Source organism: Puma concolor, chromosome B1 (genome assembly GCF_028749965.1).
Source record: "Puma concolor isolate L17-30 chromosome B1, mPumCon1.1.hap2, whole genome shotgun sequence".
Classification (NCBI taxonomy): Eukaryota; Metazoa; Chordata; class Mammalia; order Carnivora; family Felidae; genus Puma; species Puma concolor.
In genome coordinates this window covers 187,210,690-187,234,981 of record NC_141670.1, presented here as the reverse complement: position 1 = coordinate 187,234,981, position 24,292 = coordinate 187,210,690, and the positions used below count along the sequence as shown (strand labels likewise).

The following is a 24,292-nucleotide window of genomic DNA, read 5'->3' as shown; positions in this document are numbered from 1 at the left end:
ATGAGAGCACCAGTGTCCTTACACTGTCTCCCACTTTCTCTGGGACTTCTCCGACCTCTTGTGTTGGGATTTACGTTATTTACATTTTATACTGTAACCATAATGCCCATATGATTCTGTTTTCATTCTGTGGTTAAATGGATTCGGTGCTTCCTGGAAGCCCCTTTGGTGTACTTGCTTTATTTACCTCCCCTATGGCTAACATTCATATTCTCGTGGTTTTTACTTTTTAAATAAAAGTCTCACATTCATCGGAAATTTTCAATAAAAATTCCTATGTGGCTGTTGTATGATTCTGTTGATATGAAATACCCCAAACAGGCAAATCTGTTGAGACGGAAAGTAGAGGCATGGTTGCCAGGGGCTGGGGGTTGGGGAACGAGGAATGACTGTGGACAGGTTCAAGGTTTCTTTTTCAGGTGATGACAATGGTCTGGAATTAGATTGTGGTGATAGTCGCCCAACTTCATGAACACTCTAAAAACTGCTGAATTGTACACTTTAGAAGAGTGGTTGTATGGTATGAGTTAAATTTCAGTCAAACCAAAATCTTTACGTGGCAATGGAATCAAACAGTTCTGTGAGGTTTCACAAAGAACAACGCTCCTGTTTCCACCCTTACGTTTCTCCTCCCCAGCAGCAACTACAGTCAGCCGTTCTGGCTAATTATTTTGGAATTTGCCTTCCTGTCTGTGAAATACAAAACATGCTTGCATTGCCACTTCCTGATTTATCAAGTTTTGGAATTATCTATTTCCTGTGGAAGAGGAGTGTTTACCTTTCTTCCTCTCCTCTCCTGCCCTCTCCCCTTCACCTCTACCGCCCCCCACCTCAGAATCTGTACCTTTTCACTGCCCCATTTGTATATGGTTACATCATAATTTTTGGGTTAGATTCATGTTTTAGTGTTTGCATTATTATAACTGTGTAAGTGCTGCTCATAGCTGAACCATATAAGAAACCAAAGTGAAAAGCTGAACCATAGAAGCTTTTTGTTTTCTTTGGAGTTAAGAATAGTCTTGGATTTTTTTTACTGTTGTAGCTGCTATTTGCTTATTTATGTGCTTATCACTGCTCCAACCGCAAACCCTCTGCCAGTTGTCTGAATCCTTTCAGAACATTCAGATGTAGCACAGTCTTTTAGATCTTAGAGAAATCTGTCCTAGGGCTTTCAGAAATGCTCCAGTCTGGAATGGTTTCCCTTTCTACCTGGCACCTAGCAGTCTTGCAGTTTCTTCAGCAAGGACTTAGATTATATGACTACATAACCTGAGTTCTACGAAGTCCTTTTATTCTTTTTTTTTTTTTAAGATAGTTTTTCTCGGGTACTTTTTTATGTTTGTTTCTTTTTTTTTTAATGTTTATTTATTTTTGAGAGAGAGAGAGAGAGCATGCGCAGGAGAGGGGCAGAGAGAGAGGGAGACACAGAATCTGAAGGAGGCTCCAGGCTCTGAGCTGTCAGCACAGAGCCCGACGTGGGGCTTGAACCCATGAACTGTTGAGATCGTGACCTGAGCCGAAGATGGACACTTAACCGACTGAGCCACCCAGGTGCCCACCTGCTTTATTCTTGAGTGGCACTGACCCAACTATAAAATTATTCAGATTACATGTTTTCCTTGGAACAATTGCAGGATTGCACCATGTCCTTCAGAGCAGGACTTCTTAAATGATCTGTGTTAAAGGATCGGTCTTTTGTCTGTTGGCTTTTTTATGTTCTTGTTTTCATTTCCTACCCATTGGGGTCAGATACTTTTGTAAACCTGGTAAAGATAAATTAAAGTAAAATGAAAGTCAAATGAAGAAAAGAGAAGACATACAAAATACAAGCCCACGTTTTTTATTGTTAATTTGAACAGACATAAAAGTGCTCTAACTGGTATAAAAATTCTAAATACATACTCTTGATGTCTGTCTTTGTGTCATCGGGAACTGGTAACAGTTCACTGCCAGCACCAGTTCGTGGCCACTTTGTGAGGAACACTGATCTAGAGTTAAATGTGGTGCTGTAGAAATCTGAGGCCAACCTGATTTTTACTATCCAACAATTTTGAAATCTTGTGTTTCTGGAAATACCTTTATCTGTGCCGATACTTGATTGATACCTTTGCAGATGATGGAATTCTATGTTGGAAATATTTTCCCCCCAGATTTTGGAAGGCAATGTTCCATTTACTTTGTCTTCATTTTAGCTGCTGAGAAGTTCAAGTTTAAGAAGTTCATTCCTGATCTCATAAATGATCTGTGACTGTTTGATCCCTCTGTCATTTTTTCTTTTTTTTGAATCTTTTTATTCCTAGGGGTATGACATTTCATGACTATCTATCTTGATGTGAGTCTGTTACATTTTATTTTGCTGGGTATTAGGTAAATCCTTTCAAACTGGAAACTCGTTCTTCAGTTCTGAGAAATTTCCTAGCATATATTCCCATTGTCAACGAATGAAAAACCAAATCTCATATGATGTAGGGCTGACTACAGTCCATTTTTGGTTTAGTATTTTCTGGGGTCATCTTTGCTTGTTTTCTTTGAGTTTAATTCTTGCCTTTTCTTTAAAGCACTTTTTAAAACCTTTTATTGTAGGACATTTCAGGCATATATAAAAGAGAGAACAGTATAAAGAGTCTCCTACACCCACACCCAGCTTCATTTGTCATTAATATGTAGTTAATTTTATTTCACCTGTCTTCTGTGACCTCCAGTGTAGATATTACATATTTTATCCATAAATATATGCACCTCAAGAAATAAAGCCTTTAAAAAACCATAATCACAATACTATTAAAATGCCTAGACTATGAACAGTTCTTTAATGTAACATGCAGTTAGTATTCACATTTCTCTATTAGCCTGTAAATACTATTAGCCATAAATACTGTTTTATAATTGATTCTTCAAACAGGATCCAAACAGCGTTTATGCACGGTAGTTGGTGGATATCTTTAATCACTTGTTTGTTGAAAAAACAGAGTAATTTGTCCCATAGAATTCCTCACATTCTGGATTTGGTTGCTTGCATCCTGCAATGTTGTTTAACATTTATTCTATCCCTGTATTTCTTGTAGAGGTATCATCAGACTCAAGTTCAGTTTCAGGGGACAAAACTCTTTTGTAAGTAGTGGGGCATATTCCCTTTTGAATTACATCAAAAGATAGATAATGCCTGGTTATTCACTTGGTGTGACTTTAACATTGATCATATGCAAAGTAACCAGTCTGTAAACAGTACAATTGATTTTGTGTATTAATCTTTTATCGTGTAATCTTGATGAGCTTACTAGGTTTAGCAACTTTTAAAAATATTTCCTCAGAGCTTTCTACATATACAATCATGTTGTCTGTGAAAAAAATTTTTATGTTTCCTTTCCGATCTGTGCCTTTTATTTCTTTTTCTTGTCTTATCAAAGTGGCTAGAATCCCTAGTGAGTGTTGACTAGAAGTGGTAAGCGTAGACATCTTTGCTTGTGTCCCAATCTTGGGAGGAATGTATTCAGTCTTTTACCAGTATGGTGTTAGCAATAGGTTTTTCTCAGATGCCCCTTAGCAGGCTGTGGAAGTTTCCTTCTGTTCCTAGTTTTCTGTGAATCTTTCTCATGAATGAGTGTTTGATTTTGTCAAGTGCTTTTTTCCTGCATTTAATGAGATGATCATTTTGTAAAAGATTGTTAATTTGGTGAGTTGCACTGATTGCAACATTAAACATTAAAGCAGCCTTGCATTCCTGGGCTAACCTACACTTGGTCATGATCTATTACCTTGTTTATATGCTGTGGTTTTGATTTGCTAAAATTCCGTTAATAACTTTTGACTTTGCATTTATGAGGTTTATTGGTCTTTAGTTTTCTTACGATTATTTTTTTCTGGTTTGGTGTTGGGGTCATCCTGGCCTAATGAATGAAGTGGGAACTGTACCTTCCTCTTCAGGGTACTGGAAGAATTTATGTAGAATTGGTATTGCTCTACTGTCTTCTTTCTTACATTGTTCCCAGTGAGAAATCTGATATCATTCTTAATCTTTGTTCCTCTGTACAGTGTCTTTTTTTCTTCTGGTTTTAAGATGTTCTCTTTTTCACTGATTTTGAGTAATTTTACTATGTATGATGCACCTTGTAGTTTACTTCGTGTTTCTTGTGCTTGAAGTTCTCTGAGCTTCTTGAGTCTTTTGATGTAATTTTTGGAAAATTGCAGCCATAATTTTTTCAAAAATGTTTCCATCTCCCCAACCCCACTTGGGGGCCCATTTTCATGTATTTTTGTCCCTTGGGGTTTCATTTTGGGTAATTTCTAAGACTGTGCCTTCATGTATATGGATCGTTCCTCTGTCACGTCTAAATTTCTGTTACTCCCATCTAGGCTATTTTTCCACTCAGACAATTAAAAAAAAAAAAAAACTTTAAAGGTTCAATTTGGGTCTTTTTAATATTTTCTATGTTTTTACCTAACAAGCTCATTCTTTTTTTCTTTTTTTTTTTTTAAACCACTTGAACATATGGTATATAGTTACAGTAAATGGCTTTAATTTCTCTCTGATCATCTGTGTCATTTCTGAGTCAGTTTGATTTGATTGTTGTTGCTCTTGTTGTTTTTCCCCCTCGTCGTGGGTCATGGTTTCCTGTTTCTTTACATACCTGTTGGTATTTGATTCAGTGCTGGAAGTATCAGTTTTACCTTGTATTCTGGATATTTCTTATTCCTTTACATATTTTTGAGCTTTGTTCTGGAACACAGTTGTTACTTGGCTATAGTTTGGTACTCTCCAGAAGGATTTGGCATACCCCAGCGTGCAGACCGCCTCTAGTCATGCCTGTCCATTTACACATTGGGTTTGTAGTTCCTTTTGTGCTACAATCACAGCATAGATGTGACAGAGAAACCAGATGGTCTGCCAAGCTCAATATTTATTACCTGATCCTGTACAGAAAAGGTTTGTCGTTCCTTGCTTTCGAAGGTTTATCTTCAAGCTTTTGGGCAGGACTAGAGCATCTGTGGGGTAGGGCTGATTTCTCCCCGCTCCTGAAGCAGTACCCTCCTCAGGACCGCACCTGATGCTTGGGTTTTAGGAGGTTTCTCCCTCGGGCTGCTTGGTAGACACCGACCCCGTGTCCTGTTGGGTATTTGGCAATTATTCCACCTGCTCCTTTCCAGTGGTTCTCTCCCGCGCTCTGGATGCTTCCTTCGCCTGCGTGTGCCGATCAGTACTCAGCTACGGACTCGAGGGGAGTCGTAGCAAACCGTGGAGCTCCCTCTCTCTCCATGTCCTGGTTTCTGGCTGGGATGCTCCACATGTGCATTCACTAGTGCTGTGCCCTGTGAATCCTAGCCGCCCTGGCCTCCACGAACTCCCAGCTCTGCTCATCCATTCCCTGAGCTCTGTTTGGGCTTTCTGTCCTCTGTTGCCAGCTCTGAGCAGGCGGCAAACTGGCAGCTGTCCTCCCCCTCAACCCTTCCCTTCTCTCACCATTCCCCATTTTGGCTGCCAGTTGTCCATTATGTTAAAGCCGCAGTTTCATGTTATTTTGTCTGTTTAAAAGATTTAAAAAAATTTTTTTTTTTTTTACTGTTTTTATTTATTTTTGAGACAGAGAGAGACAGAGCATGAATGGGGGAGGGTCAGAGAGAGAGAGGGAGACACAGAATCTGAAACAGGCTCCAGGCTCCGAGCTGTCAGCACAGAGCCCGACGCGGGGCTCGAACTCACGGACCGCGAGATCATGACCTGGGCCGAAGTCGGACGCTCAACCGACTGAGCCCCCCAGGCGCCCCCGTTTAAAAGATTTTTTGAGAGCCAAGGTGGTCAGTCTGGTTTCCGTTACTCTATCATGGCTGCACGCGAAAGTCTTCAATACTCCGCATTTAACAATGAAAGAAAATAGTAGTGAATTCAGTGTTGCTCTTGCTGGAGAATGTACTGATTCTTTCTACGGCATTTCATGTCCCTTTCCTCTACCGACAGTCTTACTTTGAATTACTATAAAAGTTTCCTCTAATATCGCTTTCCCTTTTCTTTCCAGTCATAGATAAAGCTGTCAAAAGCACAGTTATCATGGAAATAGAAACATTTAAATTACTGGCACGATAAGCCTATTTCTTGCTGTAGCCATTCAGAGCATCGATTTGTCACTGCCGTGGGTGCTTTGAAGTGAAACTGTGCTTAGATATAAAAAGTTTTAAAACCCACTTTGATTCTGTGTGAAGTTCACAGTTTTTCCAGTGCAGTCCCGGAGTTCAGTTCAGTTGAAACCGTATGGCTCCGCTCCAACGATAAGAACCCTTTAGTGGACTATACGACATGCTTAGATTCAGACATTTCTGACCCGCCATAGGCCTCAATAGCGTTATTTGGTTTTCTTTTGTGTCCCTACTCTGATTTCATAGCTGCTAGTGGCTATCCAACAGCAGTGTTTAAAACATACAGTGATTGTTTTCTCTCTTTAATTATCTCTAATAAAATGAAAGAAAAAAATCAAAGCAGTGACTTTGAAATCAGATAGGAGGATGATTTGAAGGAGACCAAATGGGCTATTGGTACAGTTTTTTAAGGCTCTGGGTATTGTCTTGCTATTTTGGGGATGAGCTTTTGCAGAGCTGCTTCCATCAGTACTGCTAAGAATAGAGGAACTTTGTGGGAACATTTTTTTCTTTTAGGAGGTAATTTTTCCCGCTAACTATGCCATAAAAAATTGAAGAACGATCTTAATTTCTCATTTTAAAATGACTGTCATACCAAGCCAGACTACTTAACACTTCAGCGTTGGAACACATGGATTTGTCAATAAATTTAAGCGTAATAGTAGTCTCCATTACTACTATGTTGTTTGAGTAATATATGATATTCACATTTTAAGTGGATATTGATCTTCATTCAGTGACTGAATTGGAGCATCTCAATTCTTACAAAACTGCTGATTCTTTTCTACTTTGTGGGTATGCAGCCAGACATAAATTCTAGCCAGCATTCCACAGATATTTCTTTCCTTTGCCTCTTTACACAGTACTCTTCAGGAAGTAATAATACTTTTTGCGGGGGCCCTGGGTGGCTCAGATGGTTGAGCGTCTGACTTTGGCTCAGGTCATGATCTCACGGTTTGTGAGTTCGAGCCCCACGTCAGGCTTTGTGCTGACAGTGCAGAGCCTGCTTGGGATTCTCTCTCTCTCTCTCTCTCTCTCTCTCTCTCTCTCTCTCTCTCCCTCTCTCTCCCTCCCTCCCTCCCTCCCTGCCCTTCCCCTGCTCTCTCTCTCTTTCTCAGAAATAAATACACATTTAAAAAATTAAAAAAAAAATAATACTTTTTGCATACTAAAAATAGCAAAGAGAAACTGTCTTTAAAACAGCAGACTTCCAACGTATCGCTTTGTGTTTTGTTATGTCCTGAAGGTACTTGAAGTTTATTGAGTTGCCCTTGGCTGAGAGGAGGTTTTGTCAAAGATGCCAGCAGTTGCTGTTGCCGGACGACTGGGAGAAGCACCGCGAGCACTGGGTGGTGGGCAACATCTCTGCCGGCCAGCTCGGCAGGCCCAGCCAGCTTCTCCGTCCGCTGGAGAACAAGAAGACAAACGCCCAGTACTTGTTTGCCGAGCGTACCTGCCACTTCCTGGTAGACCTGCTTCCTGCCCTTGGGCTCACGAGAGTACTGTGCGTTGGCACACCAAGGTAGGTCACGCGATCTTATTTACTTATTTTTTGATTTACATCCAAGTTAGCTAGCATCTAGCGCAACAGTGATTTCAGGAGTAGATTCCTTAATGCCCCTGACCCATGTAGCCCCTCCCCACTCCCAATGATTTTTTTTTTTTTTTTTTAAAACTTCTATCCCCACTGTTGAAACTGTGAGACGGAATTATCAAGCAGCTGTGTACTATGTTCCGAGACATCGCACGCAGCTTTAAATATACAAAGGAAGTAGAAAGCATGGTCCTTCTCCTAAGGAGTTTGTATAGGTCATTTGAGAGAAATCTTTTTTTTTTTTTTTTAATGTTTGTTTATTTTTGAGAGAGAGAGAGGGAGGGAGAGAGAAAGAGTATGAGCAGAGGAGGGGCAGAGAGAGGGAGACGCAGAATCCGAAACAAGCTCCAGGCTCTGAGCTGTCAGCCCAGAGCCTGACGCGGGGCTTGAACCCATGAACTGTTGAGATCGTGACCTGAGCCGAAGTCGGACGCTTAACCGACTGAGCCACCCAGGTGCTCCTCGAGAGAAACCTTTATAGAATTCTGTTATATGATGGAAGGTTCCTTCTGATTTGATTCTTGACTTGTTTACAATTTTAGACTTCTCTTTTTCAAATACGTTCTACCTTTTAAAAAATACTTGAAAACTGAAACAGTTGTATTTGCCAAATTCACTTCAGTTGTTTCATTGAAATATTAGAAATACCAGGAGAACATTGGTGGGTTTTTGTTTGTTTGTTTTGTGTTGTTTTTTTGTTTTTGTTTTTTGGGTTTTTTTTGGTTTATTTGCTTATTATCTATGGCATTTGTAATTCCTTATTAAATTTGCTTTCATTAATTGTTTTAGGTTGCATGAGCTGATCAGGTTGAAAGCATCAGGTGACGAGAAGTCTAACATTAAAAGCCTTTTACTGGATATTGATTTTCGGTAGGTTTACAAAGTATGGTATTTATTCTCATTCATTGTCGCCTTTCTTCCTTCCTTCCTTCCTTCCTTCCTTCCTTCCTTCCTTCCTTCCTTCCTTCCTTCCTTCCTTCCTTCCTTCCTTCTTTAATGTTTATTTATTTTTGAGAGAGAGAGAGCCCGAGTAGGGGAGGGGCAGAGAGAGAGAGACACAGAATCTGAAGCAGGCTCCAGGCTCTGAGCTGTCAGCACGGAGCTCGACCCGGGGCTTGAACTCACTAACTGCGAGATCATGACCTGAAAATCAGACGCTTAACTGACTGGGCCACCCGGGCACCCAGTTGTCTCTTATTCCTTGTTAATGTTTTCCTCTTATTGTTTGTTACTGGTTGCATTCCTTTAACATTCAGAAGTAGTAATTGGTTAGAAGCCGCCTTTTTAGTCATATAAACTCCACTTGTAATCTTCTGTATTTCAAACACGAAGGCCGTGGATTCCTTCTTGCTGATGTGCTTCCTAAATTCTTTCAACCAATGTGTCTCATTGTCTTGGGCTTATAATTTAGAGATAAATTCTTACTGAGTGAAATTTCTTCTCCTACACTTATTTTTCAAAGATAATTGTGAACTTCCTTCAGGATTTTGTTTCATCATGCTGGAAATGTGATAAGATACTTATTTTAAAAGATCTTCCCCGATGATGTGCCTGTTGTCTTTCACTGGAAATAGCCTGAAGTCAAGGGAGAGCTAGGGAAGAGACAGGTGTTAAAGCAGAGGATTAACAAACAGGCAAAGTCTGTGGGAGAAGGCCAGAATTAAATGGCGTCTGATGTGTTGGGACAAGCGGAGATGAGACTGACAGAGGACCACGGGTCGTACCTCCCCTCAGGTGGTGATTTAGAAGCACATGTGTTCATCCACAGTCTCTGTGATTCTGTAAACTTGGACTACCCTTCCTTACTTGCTGTAATTACTTGGATTCCCCAAGATCAGGGTGATGCTATAAAACACTGTGTTCTTAGTATCTTTTACTTGTTCTTGACTATGTCAAAGGGAGCAGGCACTGTGTTTCTTTTTATTTAATCTGATAGAGTCCGTTTGGCTAATATTCCAGTATTTGTCAGAGAGAATCTGTGAAATTTCATGTGCTTTCTCTCGCTAAGAACAAGGCCAACAGATTTTTTTTTTTTTTTCAACATTTATTTATTTTTTTTTTTGGGACAGAGAGAGACAGAGCATGAACGGGGGAGGGGCAGAGAGAGAGGGAGACACAGAATCGGAAACAGGCTCCAGGCTCCGAGCCATCAGCCCAGAGCCTGACGCGGGGCTCGAACTCACGGACGGCGAGGATCGTGACCCGGCTGAAGTCGGACGCTTAACTGACTGCGCCACCCAGGCGCCCCCCAACAGATTTTTAAGGTGAAAAAGTTACAACAAGAAGTACAGCTTTTATCATTTATTATTACTATTTTTAAGATTTCCAGGTCAACTTTAGGTGGTCTAATAGAGGCAGCTACATTTCTCAGAAATAAGCCACAGTTTCTGTAACCTCTCATTCCGTATTAACAGGACTAGCACAGTTGGCGATTTCTGCTTAACATGAGCGTGGCTTGGCAAGATGTAATTCCATAGGTGATAATACAGACTTTTAAAAGAGAAATTCAATTTCTTTTTCTTAAATTGAGATATAATTCACTTAAAACTCACCAAGTTAAGGTGTATATGCCTGTGGTTTGGGGTGTATTCATTATATTTTGCAGTAATCACCACTATCTAATTCCAGAACATTTCTGTCACGCTGAAAAGAAACCTACTCACTTGCCCTGGTGGTCAGCGATCTGCTTTCTGTCTCTGTGGATTTGTCTCTTCTGTATGTTTTCCATAAATGGAATCATACAATGTGTGGCCTGAGTATGTGGCTTCTTTCACTTCGTGTAATGTTGTCAAGGCTTATCCAGGTCATGGCACCTCACGGTACTTTGTTCCTTGTAAGGCTCTGTTAACATTCCATTGTATCGATAGAGCAGAGTCTCTTTTAAAACACCACATTCCTTTCCTAAGGAATGATTGTTAAGTTATTGTAAACATGTTATTTTGAAGGTAGAAGTGTAACTTTGGGTTCTTTCGATAACAGTATTCACAATAACTGGTGCTTGCGTTGAGTGCCTGTCCTGTGTCAAACCCTGCTGTAACTCATTCCGTCTTCACATTCACCTCCCCGGTGAGGTCGGTGCTGTCCTCATCCTCATTTGCCAGGTGAGAAAGCTGAGGCACAAAGAGGTGAACAGGCTTGACCTTGTGGTTGTAAGTGGCCAAGTCAGGATTCAAACCCAGTTAGTCTGGCTCCAAAAGTTAAGTTACCCTCTGAAAATAACTTTGCTTTTGAACTTGTATATGAGCCTTTGTTCTGTAGCCCGTTTCTCTCTTGTCATCCTTTCATCTCCCTTTCTCCATCTGTCCCCGTGCCTGGTCCACGAAGGTTCGTCAGCAGCCGGTTTGCAGGCCCCTCACGTGTTTACAAGAAGGCACTCATTAGTCGGGCACCTTATATTGGAGCCCTGGAAGTCTGTTTATGTCAAAGAGAACATGTTGGCTCACGTTACTGGAGCCTGTGATACAGCAGGCCTCAGTCCAGGCGAGGTCCTGGGTACTGCCCTGTGTCGTTCCGGCTCCGTCTTTCTCTCTGCACCTCTCATTCTGTCTTTCTCCGGATTGGCTTTATTCTCCAGACAGTATACATCACACACTTTGACAGCAGCAGCTTTGAGCCCCTGTAGTCTTAGCTTCACTGTGCAGTGGCCGGAGGCACTCTTTCCTGAGAGCCCCAATGGGGGAAGGGCTGGCTGGGCTGGGGCCATCTGCCCGTTCCAGAACCATCTCTGTGGCCTGCCAGGTAGGGTGGCCCAGCAACCCTGACCAACCACATGGAGTGGGTTCACCAAAGGAAACCCTCTCTTACCATAGGTACGTGAGAGATGACAAAAATCACATGTCCACAGCTGAATTATCTAACATCATGTATATCAGTAGGCAATAGTGCTCATGTCCCTGCCTTTGGGACTTTTACCTCCATGAAAATGGTACAGTGTTGTCTTTCTTTGGTACAGTCATGGTTCTTTGTGTTCTGATTCATTCAAGTCAAGCTTTTTCCAAGCCAGTTGTGGTGGACTGTCTTGTGCACAAACTAGAAAAAAAATCAGTGATTCATTGTGATTTGCTCAAATTCCAAGAATCTCTGGTTTACTTTTAACAAATCTTTCTATTTTTATTTTTTTGACAGTGTGTGTGTGAGCAGGGGAAGAGGAGAGGGAGAGAGAGAGAATCTTAAGCAGGTTCCACTCCCGGCCAGGAGCTCAACACAGGGCTCCATCTCATGACGGAGATCGTGAGCTGAGCCGAAATCAAGAGTCAGATCTTAACCAACTGAGCCATCCAGGCGCTCCTATTTTAGCTCTTTAAAGAGACAAGATCTTTAATTCCATCACCCAAAACATTCTGGATTTTGGCTTTTTAGGTCTTTTTTATGCATATAAACATTTTGAAAAGAGAGAATCATAATCTTTTTTCCCCACTATATATCAGTCATATTTTCTTTTTTTAAACTGAGGCATATTTCATGTAGGAAAAGCAGAGTTTTAGTATTATTCACAAGGTTGTGCAACTGTCACCACCACCTAATTCCAAAACACTTCCATCACCTTTTTTTTGTTGTCGTTTGTTTAAAATGGAAATTTTTTTGTGTGTGTGCTCAGTACACCAGATAGCATGCAAGCACTGTCATGACGAAACACAGAAATATGCAGATCAACGTGAAACAGTAAGTTAGTTTCCATGAAGTGCTTTGGCAACGTAGTCCTACAAATCTTTCCTTCAGCTAATTTGACTATACATTTCAGTAAGATAGAGGTAATGGATTAAGTGGAAGTTAGCTTGTGAAGTTTTCTTAGAAATAAAACTCCAACTTTATCCATCCATGCCAGTTAAACACTGTAACTAAAACTTCCAAATAAGTGCGAAAGGAGATGAAGGAGTTAGTTACCTTTTTTTGCTTAAACAGTCCAGAGGAAAATGGTGACTACAAATACAGCAGGCAAACTGTTAAGACTGACTGATCTAGGATACAGTGTTGCACTAAACTTCAGCCTCAAATTGTGCTAAATGCTCATCATTAATAACATTTCCATCACTTTTTTTTTAAGTTTATTTATTTATTTTGGGAGAGAGCATGCACATGTGAGGAGGGGAGGGGTAGAGAGAGAGGGAGAGAGGGAATCAGGCTCCACTCTGTCAGCATGGAGCCCGATGTGGGGCTCGAACCCACAAACCGTGAGATCATGACCTGAGCCAAAATCAAGAGTTGGACGCCCAACTGACTGAGCCACCCAGACGCCCCATTTCCATCACTTCTGATGGAGCTGTCTCTCCATTATCGTGGTCCCAATAAGTGATCTCTTTTCTCTCCTTCCCTCAGCCCTTGGCCACCACTAATCTGTTTTCTGTCTCTGAAGATTTGCCTGTTCTGGATATTTCATAAAAATGGGATCATACGACATATGGTCCTTAGTATCTAGCGTCTTTCATTTAGCTTGGTATTTTCAAGGCTCCTCCGTGTTACAGCATGTATCAGGATACCAAATTTTGATCCAGTCATCAGTTGATGGATGCGTGCTACTTCCATTCTTTGGCTATTTGGAATATTGCAGCTGTGAACATTTGTATACAGTTTTTGTGTGAACATAGGTTTTATTGTCTCTTTGCTATTGTGTTAATTTGCTAGGGCTGCAATACCAGAGTAACCATAGATTGGATGGCTTAAACAATAGTAATTTATTGTCTCAGTTCCGGAGGCTAGAAGTTCAAGATCAAGGTGTCAGTAGATTTGGTTTCTTCTATTTTATTTTATTTTATTTTATTTTATTTTATTTTATTTTATTTTATTTTATTTTATTTTATTTATTTTAATTATTTTATTTTATTTTATTTTATTATTTTTTTTAATTTACATCCAAGTTATTTAGCATGTAGTGCAACAGTGATTTCAGGAGTGGATTCCTTAATGCCCCTCACCCATTTAGCCCATCTCCCCTTCCATAACCCATCCAGTAACCCTCAGTTTGTTCTCTATATTTAAGAGTCTCTTATGTCTTGTCCCCATCTCTGTTTTTATATTATTTTTGCTTCCCTTCCCTTGTGTTCATCTGTTCTGTGTCTTAAAGTACTCATATGAGTGAAGTCATATGATATTTGTCTTTCTCTGACTGACTAATTTCGCTTAGCATAATACCCTCCAGTTCCATCCACGTAGTTGCAAATGGCAAGATTTCATTCTTTTTGATTGCTGAGTAAAACTCCATTGAATATATATACACCACATCTTTTTTATCCATTCATCCATCAATGGACATTTGGGCTCTTTTCCATATTTTGGCTATTGTTGATAGTGCTGCTATAAATATTGGGATGCATGTGCCCCTTCGAAACAGCACACCTGTATCCCTTGCATAAATACCTAGTAGTGCAATTACTGGGTCATAGGGTAGTTCTATTTTGAATTTTTTGAGGAACCTCCATACTGTTTTCCAGCGTGGCTGCACCAGCTTACATTCCCACAGCAGTGCAAAAGAGATCCTCTTTCTCCGCATCCTCGCCAGCATCTGTTGTCGCCTGAGTTGTTAATAGCCATTCTGACAGGTGTGAGGTGGTATCTCATTGTGGTTTTGATTTGCATTTCCCTGTTGATGAGTGATGTTGAGCATTTTTTCATGTGTCGGTTGGCCACCTAGATGTCTTCTTTGGAGAAGTGTCTATTCATGTCTTTTGCCCATTTCTTCACTGGATTATTTGTTTTTTGGGTGTTGAGTTTGAGAAGTTCTTTCTAGATTTTGGATACTAACCCTTTTTCTGATATGTCATTTGCAAATATCCTCTCCCATTCTGTAGGTTGCCTTTTAGTTTTGCTGATTGTTTCCTTTGCTGTGCAGAAGCTTTTTATTTTGATGAGGTCCCAATAGTTCATTTTTGCTTTTGTTTCCCTTGCCTCCGGAGATGTGTTGAGTAAGTTGCTTCAACCAAGATCAAAGAGGTTTTTGCTTGCTTTCTCCTCAAAGATTTTGATGGCTTTCTGTCTTACATTGAGGTCTTTCATCCATTTTGAGTTTATTTTGTGTATGGTGTAGGAAAGTGGTCCAGGTTCATTCTTTTGCATGTTGCTGTCCAGTTTTCCCAGCACCACTTGCTGAAGAGACTGTCTTTATTAGATTTGGTTTCTTCTGAGGCCTCTCTCCTCTGGTTGTAGTCAGCCATCTTCTCACGGTGTTCTCACGTAGTCTTTCCTTTGTGTGTGTATGGCCCTAGTGTCTCTCTCTCTCTCTTTCTTTTTTTCAAATTTTCATGTAAATTCTAGTAAGTTAACATGTAGTATGATATTGGCTTCAGGAATAACATTTAGTGATTCATTACTTACATACAATACTCAGTGCTCATCACAAGTGCTCTCCTCAATGCCCATCACCCATTTAACCCCCCCCCACCTCCTCTCTAGCAACCCTCAGTTTGTTCTAATCTTTAGTTAAAAGTCTCTTATGGTTTGCTTCCCTCTCTCTCCTTTTTTTGTCCTTCTCATATGTTCATCTACTTTGTTTTGTAAATTCCACATATGAATGAAATCATATAGTATTTGTCTTTCTCAGACTGACTTATATTTCACTTAGCATAGCCCCAGTTTCTCTTTGTATGTCCACATTCCTCTTTTATAAGGACACCAGTCATCTTGCATCATGGACTGCCTTAATGATCTCATTTTAGCGTAATCACCTTTTTATTTTTTTAATTTTTTTATTTATTTTTTTAATATATGAAATTTATTGTCAAATTGGTTTCCATACAACACCCAGTGCTCATCCAAGATGCCCTCTTCAATACCCATCACCCACCCTCCCCTCCCTCCCACCACCCATCGACCCTCAGTTTGTTCTCAGTTTTTAAGAGTCTCTTATGCTTTGGCTCTCTCCCACTCTAACCTCTTTTTTTTTTTTTTTCCTTCCCTTCCCCCATGGGTTTCTGTTAAGTTTCTCAGGAGCCACATAAGAGTGAAAACATACGGTATCTGTCTTTCTCTGTATGGCTTATTTCACTTAGCATAACACTCTCCAGTTCCATCCACGTTGCTACAAAGGGCCATATTTCATTCTTTCTCATTGGCACGTAGTACTCCATTGTGTATATAAACCACAATTTCTTTATCCATTCATCAGTTGATGGACATTTAGGCTCTTTCCATAATTTGGCTATTGTTGAGAGTGCTGCTATAAACATTGGGGTACAAGTGCCCCCATACATCAGTACTCCTGTATCTCTTGGGTAAATTCCTAGCAGCTTAATCACCTTTTTAAAAGCTCTGTCTCCGAATACAGTCACATTCCAAGGTGCTGAGGGTGAGGGGTTCAACAGATGAATGTTGATGGGTTACAGTTCAGCCCATAACAGGCATTTATCTTAGGAGTGGAATTGCTGGGTCATGTGGAGACCCTACATTTAACTTCTTGAGGAAGTGCTAAGCTGTTTTCCAAGGTGACTACCATTTTACATTCCCAGCAGCCATGTGTGAGTGTTCCAGTTTCTCCATGTTCTTGTCAACTCTTGTTATTGTCTGTCTTTCTAATGTGGTATCTCACTGTGGCTTTGTTTTGTATTTTATTGATGGCTGATGATTTTGAACATTTTTTCATGTGCTTACAGGCTTTTTGTTTATCTTTTTGGAGAAATATCTATTCAATCCTTTACCCATTTTTAATTGGCTGTCTTTTTATTGTTGAATTGAAAGAGTAATTAATATATTCTGGATACTAGACCCTCATCAGATATATGATTTGTAAGTATTTTTTCCCTTTCTGTGGGCTGTCTTTTTATTAGTGATTATGTGCAATTTTTCTCCTTTGGTTGCTTGTGTTTTAGGTGTCATATCTAAGAAGCGATTGCCTAATTCAAGGTCACGAATCTTTACACAATGTTTTCTTCTAAGAGTTTTATGATTTTAACTCTTACATTTAGGTCTTTGATCTATTTTGAGTTTTTTGTAATGTATGGTGTGAGGTAGGAGTCCAACTTTATTCTTTTGCATGTGAATATCCAGTTGCCTCAGCAACATTTATGAAATGACTGTTCTTTTCTCATTGAATTATCTTGGTACCTTATTGAAAACCAGAGGACCATAAATGTATGCATTTATTTTTGGGCTCTCAACTCTGTTTATTTGATCTATGTTTATGCTACTTTCACACTGCCTTGATTACAGTTGCTTTGTAGTAAATTGTGATAATGGAAAGGGGGAGTTTTCCAACTGTATTCTTTCTCAAGATTGTTTTGGCTGGTGTGGGTTCCATCTTAATATGAAGTCTTCCAGTCCATGAACATAGAGTTCTTTCCATTTATTTAGGTTGTTTTTAATTTCTTTAAATATTTTGTAGTTTTTCACTGTATAAGTCTTGCATGTTTTTTGTTAAATTTATTTAAAATATTTTATTCTTTTTGTTGCTACTGTAAATTAAATCATTTTTTAAATTTCATTTTGTATTATTCATTGCTAGTGCCCTAATTTACTTTTTGGTTTTTTAGATTTTATTTATTTATTTATTTATAAGCAATCTTTACCCCCAATGTGGGGCTTGAACTCTCAACCCCAAGATCAGGAGTCTCATGTACCATGGACTGAGCCAGCCAGGTACCCTGATGTAGTTTAAAAAAAAAAACAAAAACAAAAAAAACCCCAAAACAACAAAACTCTGCTAAAATGCACATAGGTTAAAATTTACCAAGTTACTTATTTAAGTGTACAGTTCAGTGGTATTAAGGTAAATACCTTCACATTGTTGTACAACAGTTCACTAGAACTCTTCTCACCTTGGCTGAATGACTTTTAATTTGAAAGATTTACATGGACTCTTAACTGTTCATTTAAGCTGTGTCTTAGAGTTTTACCTCTCTCGAGCCTGTATGAAATCTCCCGGACGGAGTAGGTGATGTGGATAGTTATTTGGTAACTTATCAAATATATTGATTTTTTTTTCTTTTCGTATCTATACATTTCTGGGTGTGTGTGATGGAAACTAGAAGCTGAAAGTGCTGTATTACTTAGCTTAGCTTCTTTGATGCTGAGTCAGTCCTGTAAAAGGTTGACATTGGGTATTGAGGGAGAACTCTTTTACTGAAACACATTAGTGGCCAGAATGAACTGAATCTGTTGCCTGTACTTCAGGGATTATGGGATGTGGGGTCTGTTTGGATTTCTCACAGGGACCACAATTAAAGCAGGAACAGAATCCCGTGTGATACAGAGTGGCAGTGAATCATTACTTTTGGCCCTTTGACTTTGGTTCCTTGCAGCCCTACAAAAGGTCTGTCTAAGGCTTCAGAGAACTGCCTGAACCCCAGTGTTATATATGCTATAAATATTCTCTTCAGGAGGTCTAAGATATGAAGTTAACATTTGCTAAGATGGATTTTTACATGCTCCAATTTTAGCATGAAAGATGTGAAACTCTATTTGGCAAACTATCATCCAAATAAAGTTATATAAAAAAAAATGAATTTCTTAGGTTCATTTCATGGACTAATTTTATTCAGCTCTTGATTACATTTCCTGTGTATAGAGCATGTTTTACACTTGGTAACTGACTCTCATTTAAAGAGAATGAATGGCCAAATTAAATGAATGTCCTTCTGCAGTTTTCAAGTGCATGCATTTCTGATTGGTTTTGTTTGCCTTATTCAATAGAGAGAATAATTCTTTGAGGCCAATTTCATTTTAAGAGGGTAAGTTCAGTGATTTTTCATAATTTAGAATATGAAAAATTACGCTCCCTTGTTTGTATCTGATGGAAACTCAGAGCTGAAATTTTGGCTTTTTTCTGTCTCTGACTCTGCCCACTGCTTCCCAGAATGTTTTGGACAAGTGTGCTGTGCTGAATTTTATGTAAATAAAATTTTCTTTTTTAATTTTTAAAAAATGGCTGTTGTGTCTTTTTGAAGCAATAAAAAAAAGGTGGAGGGGGGTAGAAATATATTTTAAAAGGGGTCGTATTTTCCTTTGCTCACCCTTACCAAGCTATGCGAGAGAAGAAAGTCCACAAACGATAGTTGATCTGCAGTTGTACTAGTATGGAGATATACCTGTATATAAAATAACTGATACCTATATTACCGGTTATTTGGAATTTGCTTAAATAGGGAGGCATTTGTTTATTAACGGTAACTGACATTGTCCCACAGTTTTTGGAACGTTCATCAGGTTACAGTGTATAGCTTAAATACTTTTCAGTTATTCAGACCTTTTATTTCTTCAGTGCAAATTTACGTTTTATGAAATCAGCAGATGCACTAACAGTATCTCAAATGATATTAAGGGACATTGTACTCAAAATGAACAGCTGTTCTCTCTCCAGAGAACAAGAAGAAGTGGGTTTAAATTATAGGAGGAGAGATTTTGGTTGGACATAAACGTAACTCCCTCATATTAGGGGAATTAAGATATAAATCTTTATAGCAGATATTTATTAAAACAGCAATGCCTTACATTTCATTATGTGCTATGTAGATGCATTGGATTAAGCACTTTATGTGCATTGTTTATACTTACCAAGTCCTATGAAGCAAACACTGTTATTTCTTCCGTTTTGTAGATGAGGAAACGGAGGCTCGGATAGGTTAAATAACTTACTAAGGTTACACAGGTAGTAAGTGAGAGACCCAGAGTTCGAAACCAGACCATCTGACTCTAGAGCCTGTACTTTTAACCACGTGTAATAGAGAGGATAAAGCAAGGCTGTCCGTTGGGTTGAGCACTCGCCATGGGTGGTGAATCAGTTACGGACAGTAATGGAGAACCGGAAGTAGAAGTAGAAGCAAAGAGGAGTGCCTGGGTGGCTCAGTTGGTTAAGCGTCTGACTTCAGCTCAGGTCATGATCTCGCAGTCCGTGAGTTTGAGCCCTACATCCGGCTCTCTGCTGTCTGCGCAGAGCCCGTTTCAGATCCTCTGTCACCCTTTCTCTTTGCCCCTTCCCCCACCCCCTCTGTCTGTCTCAAAAATAAACAAACATTAAAAAAAAAAAAGAAATAGAAGCAAAGTGCCACTATCACGATTTGGTCAAAAGTTGACCATGTGTCAACTTGAAAGAAGTGAGCATGTGTCCCTGATTTTTTTTCACTAGGTCATGAATCCTGTAGAAAAACAATGTGGTTCATATGTGAATTGCTTATGGCAAAATTTTGGAAGTTCAGAATCCTATTGGGATAACAAAGAAGTTTCTATATTATACAAAAAACTCCAAATTCAGCAAGAACTAACAAGACCTGGGGAAGATGCAGAGACAGACAGTACAAATACAATTAAGGAATAAAGAAAACTCAGTCTTGTAAGAAAGCAAATCAATGCAAATTTAACCATCCTATGCTATGAATTTTTAGTAAATTAGCAAAAATTTATAAAATGTTAATACCCAAAGCTGGTACTCTCATTCATTACTGATTGCATTTTAAAGTAGTATGTTAGCAGAATAAAATGGTTCAATCAGTAAATAAATATCTCTCTTTCCTGGCACTAATTCAGTAAATATGCAATGCACATACTTATTTTTCTTATATATCGAGAAGTATATTTTATTGAGCTAATCCGCAGTGCACAAGAAATGCTTTATATTAGATATTTTCCTTGTTAACCACAGAAAAAAATAATTAACAGCTGCCGAGCAGAAATGCTTATTCAGTGTTTTTCTTCAAATTATTAACTATGAGAGATGTATCTTAATTGCCAACCCATCTCAAGCTTAAATTGCATAATAATCGGTCAGTAATCTCATTGTTTCTGTATAATTCTGTGGTCTGAAGGAACATGCGAATCTTGTATGTGAGTATTCTTAAATTTGATATTTATTCCTTGCTATGGACTCCCTGAGACTTTGGGAAAGCACTCTTTACTTCGAAAAGTAAGGAATGATGGAATTGCTTTTATTAAAGGTGTGCTTTGATAGTTTTAAAATTTAGTTTGTATGTATTTACTGTATACATAACTGGACAGATGACTACAGTAATAAATCATTTTACAGGTATTCACAGTTTTATATGGAAGATAGCTTTTGCCGTTATAACATGTTCAACCATCACTTCTTTGATGGAAAGGTAAGAATTATTACCGTCATCCTTCTTACTGTGGAAGAACAAATTCGAGAGCACCTCCTTTCTTATTTTCTTTGAGTTCCTCAAGATCAGACTGTGGCTGTCCCACCATTTATTGGTGTGTAGTTTTCTTCATCCACCGAGTGTGTGTTGAGCCCCTAGAAGCGATTGTACTCTTGTTCTTTTGTGACTTTTTGCTGCTTTTCAGATAAAGACCCACTTTCTTACCAAGGCCCACGTGGCTCAGCCTGAGCTGACCCCTGCCACCCTCCAGTGGCTCTCTTTGTTCCCTGCTCTGCTGTGTGTGTGTTCGTGTTCAGGATGTCTGACTTTCATCTCGGAGTGGCTTCTCTGCCCCGGGGGCTTTTGCCCACGGTGTTTCCTCTGCCTTCTGGGCTCATTTTGCCTTGTTAAGTTCACCTTATCCTTCAGAGCTCTTTTCCAAGCCACTTTCTCTAGGCTCCCCTGGCCCCCAGACAAGGTCAAGTTCTCCTTTGTGCTTTGATACTATAATTAAATAATCCTGTGGTTAGTTGTTTGATGTCTGCCTCCCTGATAAATATTAAGGGGGTTTATGGTTTTAGTAAACTATTAAAAATTAGACTGTGTCAGGAGTGAACCCTAATCTACGAATGGCGTGTCAGTGTGGGTTCATTAGTTGTGCAAATGTACCGCTCTGGTGGGGCATGGTGGTAGTGGGGGAGGCCGTCCATGTGTAGCAGGGGATGGCATCTGTCAGTACTATGATGTTAGTAACGTCACTATGAATAAACAACATAGCAGAGCTGATACTTGCACTCCTAGTTTGAGCTCTTTGTTAGTCTTATTACAATATAAAAACTATACCCAACCAAGTAATGACACCTGACAGGAAGTTGGCCACACTGTTTGAAATTATCAAGACTACTTGAAGCACATATCCATATATGTATGTATATCAATTTTCCAGAAATTCTGAACCATGTATATGTATATATTATGTTTTTAGATATTAACTGATGATAGAACAAAAACCAAGCAAAACTAGAACACTGAGCATCCAGGAAATGAAAGCAAATTCTAAATTGTTGTTTGGGATTGAAAAATGAGTCTCCTGATTCAGTCTAGCCAGTGATGCACTCCTTCCACGAGACTCAGTCAGCATTGGGTTCTGTATTTTTTAGCTATGATAGCCATAAAAACCAAGTATTGAAATAAATAGCAGTTAGAACTAGACATATTGCAGAGTTTCCCAAAGCAGTTATGTGGTCGATCATCTCCAGGATTTGAGAACTGATTAGATGAGTGTGAAGGAGAGAGAGGTATTGAAAACTCACTTGACAGTGGACGATGATGGCCTTCTCAACTAGGACAGTGGCAGTGGGAAAAAGAGAGAGGTGGATTCCGTGGGCTTCCACAGATGGAAACCAGAAGACTTGGTGGTAAGTATACTGCGGGAGAAGTCCAAGAGGATATGGTGGTCCGGCCTGGATTTGTATTTCATTCTTCAAAACAGAGGGTAGGGAAGTTTGGAAGGGAGATTTGGAAATGTCAAGTTTCTGGAGCTGGTGAAATGTTGATTTAGGGGTATTGAGTCTGGCTTCTTGAAACTGGGGGACCTCAAGCTCAGGAGTGTGGTCAGGGCGGGGTTCAGAGTTGGCAAAGTGATAACTGAGTCTGTGTTACTACTGCTTGATATCACAGTAGTGGGTCGGGTTTGTTCATTTGCTTATTTGTTTTTAATACTATACCATGATTTGCATTCTATTTTGAACAATAATGGTAAGATAAGAGTGAAGTTACATTGAAATCGCTAACCGTTGGCTAACAGTATCTTATATGTTAAGAAAGTAGCATGTGATTTCACCTTTCTGTAGGAAATTCTTTTGAACTTTTATTGAAAGCTTATGGAAATACCTTAAAAGTTTCTAGAATAATGGTTGGAATAAGCTGCCAAGACCGAGCTCCACTTTATCTTTCCCAGAAGAAAACAATCGTCTAGCTCAGGCTTTCCTCTCTCTATATTTTAGGAGCAGCCTCTAAATAGCACTGCAACTGTAGAGATTGATCTACAGAAAACTATTGTCTTGATGATTTTACCGTCTGCCCTTTTTCTGCCTGCTTCCTGAGTCAAAGGTTTTCAGTAGAGATTTACCATCTACTAATCCATCACTGAGTATTTAAGCATCTACCAGGCGCCTGTAAAGGTGTGCAGGGAGCTTTCGGGGATAGAGGTCTCTGTCTCTGCAGGTAAGAACTTCACAGTCCACAGGATTAAAAAGCAGGTGTTCCTTGTTTCCCAGAGAAAATCATATAGTCTTTCAGGTAATGGGAAGTGTCATATGCTTCAGTGGTCAAGGAAGTTGAAGCATGTCTAGAGGGAAGTTATTTAAAGTACCAGGCACTTTTTTTTAGTGATGATTAAGGTGTAGGGAAGAGTTAAGTTGTGTCAGCGTTGGTGGTGTCAAGCATGCGTTTCCCATAGGTCCACAGCAGGACCCTCAGCAAGTCACGACGGGATGTCCCACCATTGGAAACAAACATACTCGACTGGTTTGGGCCATCCCGCCATTGGAGACAAATGCACTCTTTACTGGTTTTTTAATTTGGTTAAGAGCTTAGATTTCACTTACTTGTTCCTTTTCCTTTCCTACGTTTAAGCCTAAGGAATTTGAAGGTTTTTCAATAACATCATCTGTACTTGAAGTCCTTGTTCACGTAGGCAGGTTAAGGAAGTGCCAGGCACTACTTGAAAAATGATTAACCTTCCTGACATACCATCCATCGCCGTAGGACTTCGAGTAGGAAGTTAATAAAGACTCTCCTAGGGAAAGGGGATTAGGATGTTGTGGTTTTTCCTCTCATCAATTGGGTCTTCTAAATTGATTTAGTAGTAGAACAATATATATTTTATTATAAAGTACATATGGGCTGATTAAAGTTTAAAACGCCATTAAACTTTAAAGTCTTAGGCCATTTTTATAGTGTGTTGATTTGCTTTTATAGATGAGTACTTGAAAACTACTACAAAGTCAGTAGACTGGAGTTAGTATCATAGGTATATTTCTTACTAACTTCTCTCAAAGCAAAAAATAATAAATATCCTAGACAGTGGTTAATGTTAACTTCACAATGACTGAAAACAATTAGTCTGTTGGGAAAATGCGTTAATAGCATGGTTTCACAGCCTTGATAAGCTTTGTTATTTGTCGTCTTTCATGTATTTACGTACTGTGCATGTCCCAATACATCTGTCATATACCCGGTGCTCAAGAACACGTGCATGGAAACTGGTGACGTGTAGCTCCTATTAAACTGAACTCATGGTGGTGGACAAACCAGATAGGAGAAGAGTCCGTCTTATTCGTCTTTGTGTCTCCAGTGTTTAGCTCAGTCCCTGCTTCTGTTTGTGGAATTGAATTTAGCGTTTTAGATAGTCTTCATGGGTAATGAGTTTTTCTCTTTTAGGTTACTAAATTTAGTTTTTTAATTTAACCATTTGAAATGTGTAGTCCTCTGATAGTGATGGTGTTTGAATTTGCAATTTAAAAAACCCGCTTATCAAGGAGCCCAAAGA

General features: G+C 39.4%; 1 protein-coding gene across 1 annotated transcript in view; it reads left to right on the top strand.

Annotated features, from left to right (window-relative positions):
* Positions 1–24,292, top strand: part of ZCCHC4 (zinc finger CCHC-type containing 4) — a 52,506-nt gene that overhangs the window by 7,802 nt on the left and 20,412 nt on the right. Inside the window, exons 4-6 of the mRNA XM_025921888.2 lie at positions 7,376–7,651; positions 8,513–8,593; positions 20,667–20,739. Of these exons, the coding sequence (XP_025777673.1) occupies positions 7,376–7,651; positions 8,513–8,593; positions 20,667–20,739 (430 nt within the window). The remainder of the gene's footprint in view (positions 1–7,375; positions 7,652–8,512; positions 8,594–20,666; positions 20,740–24,292) is intronic.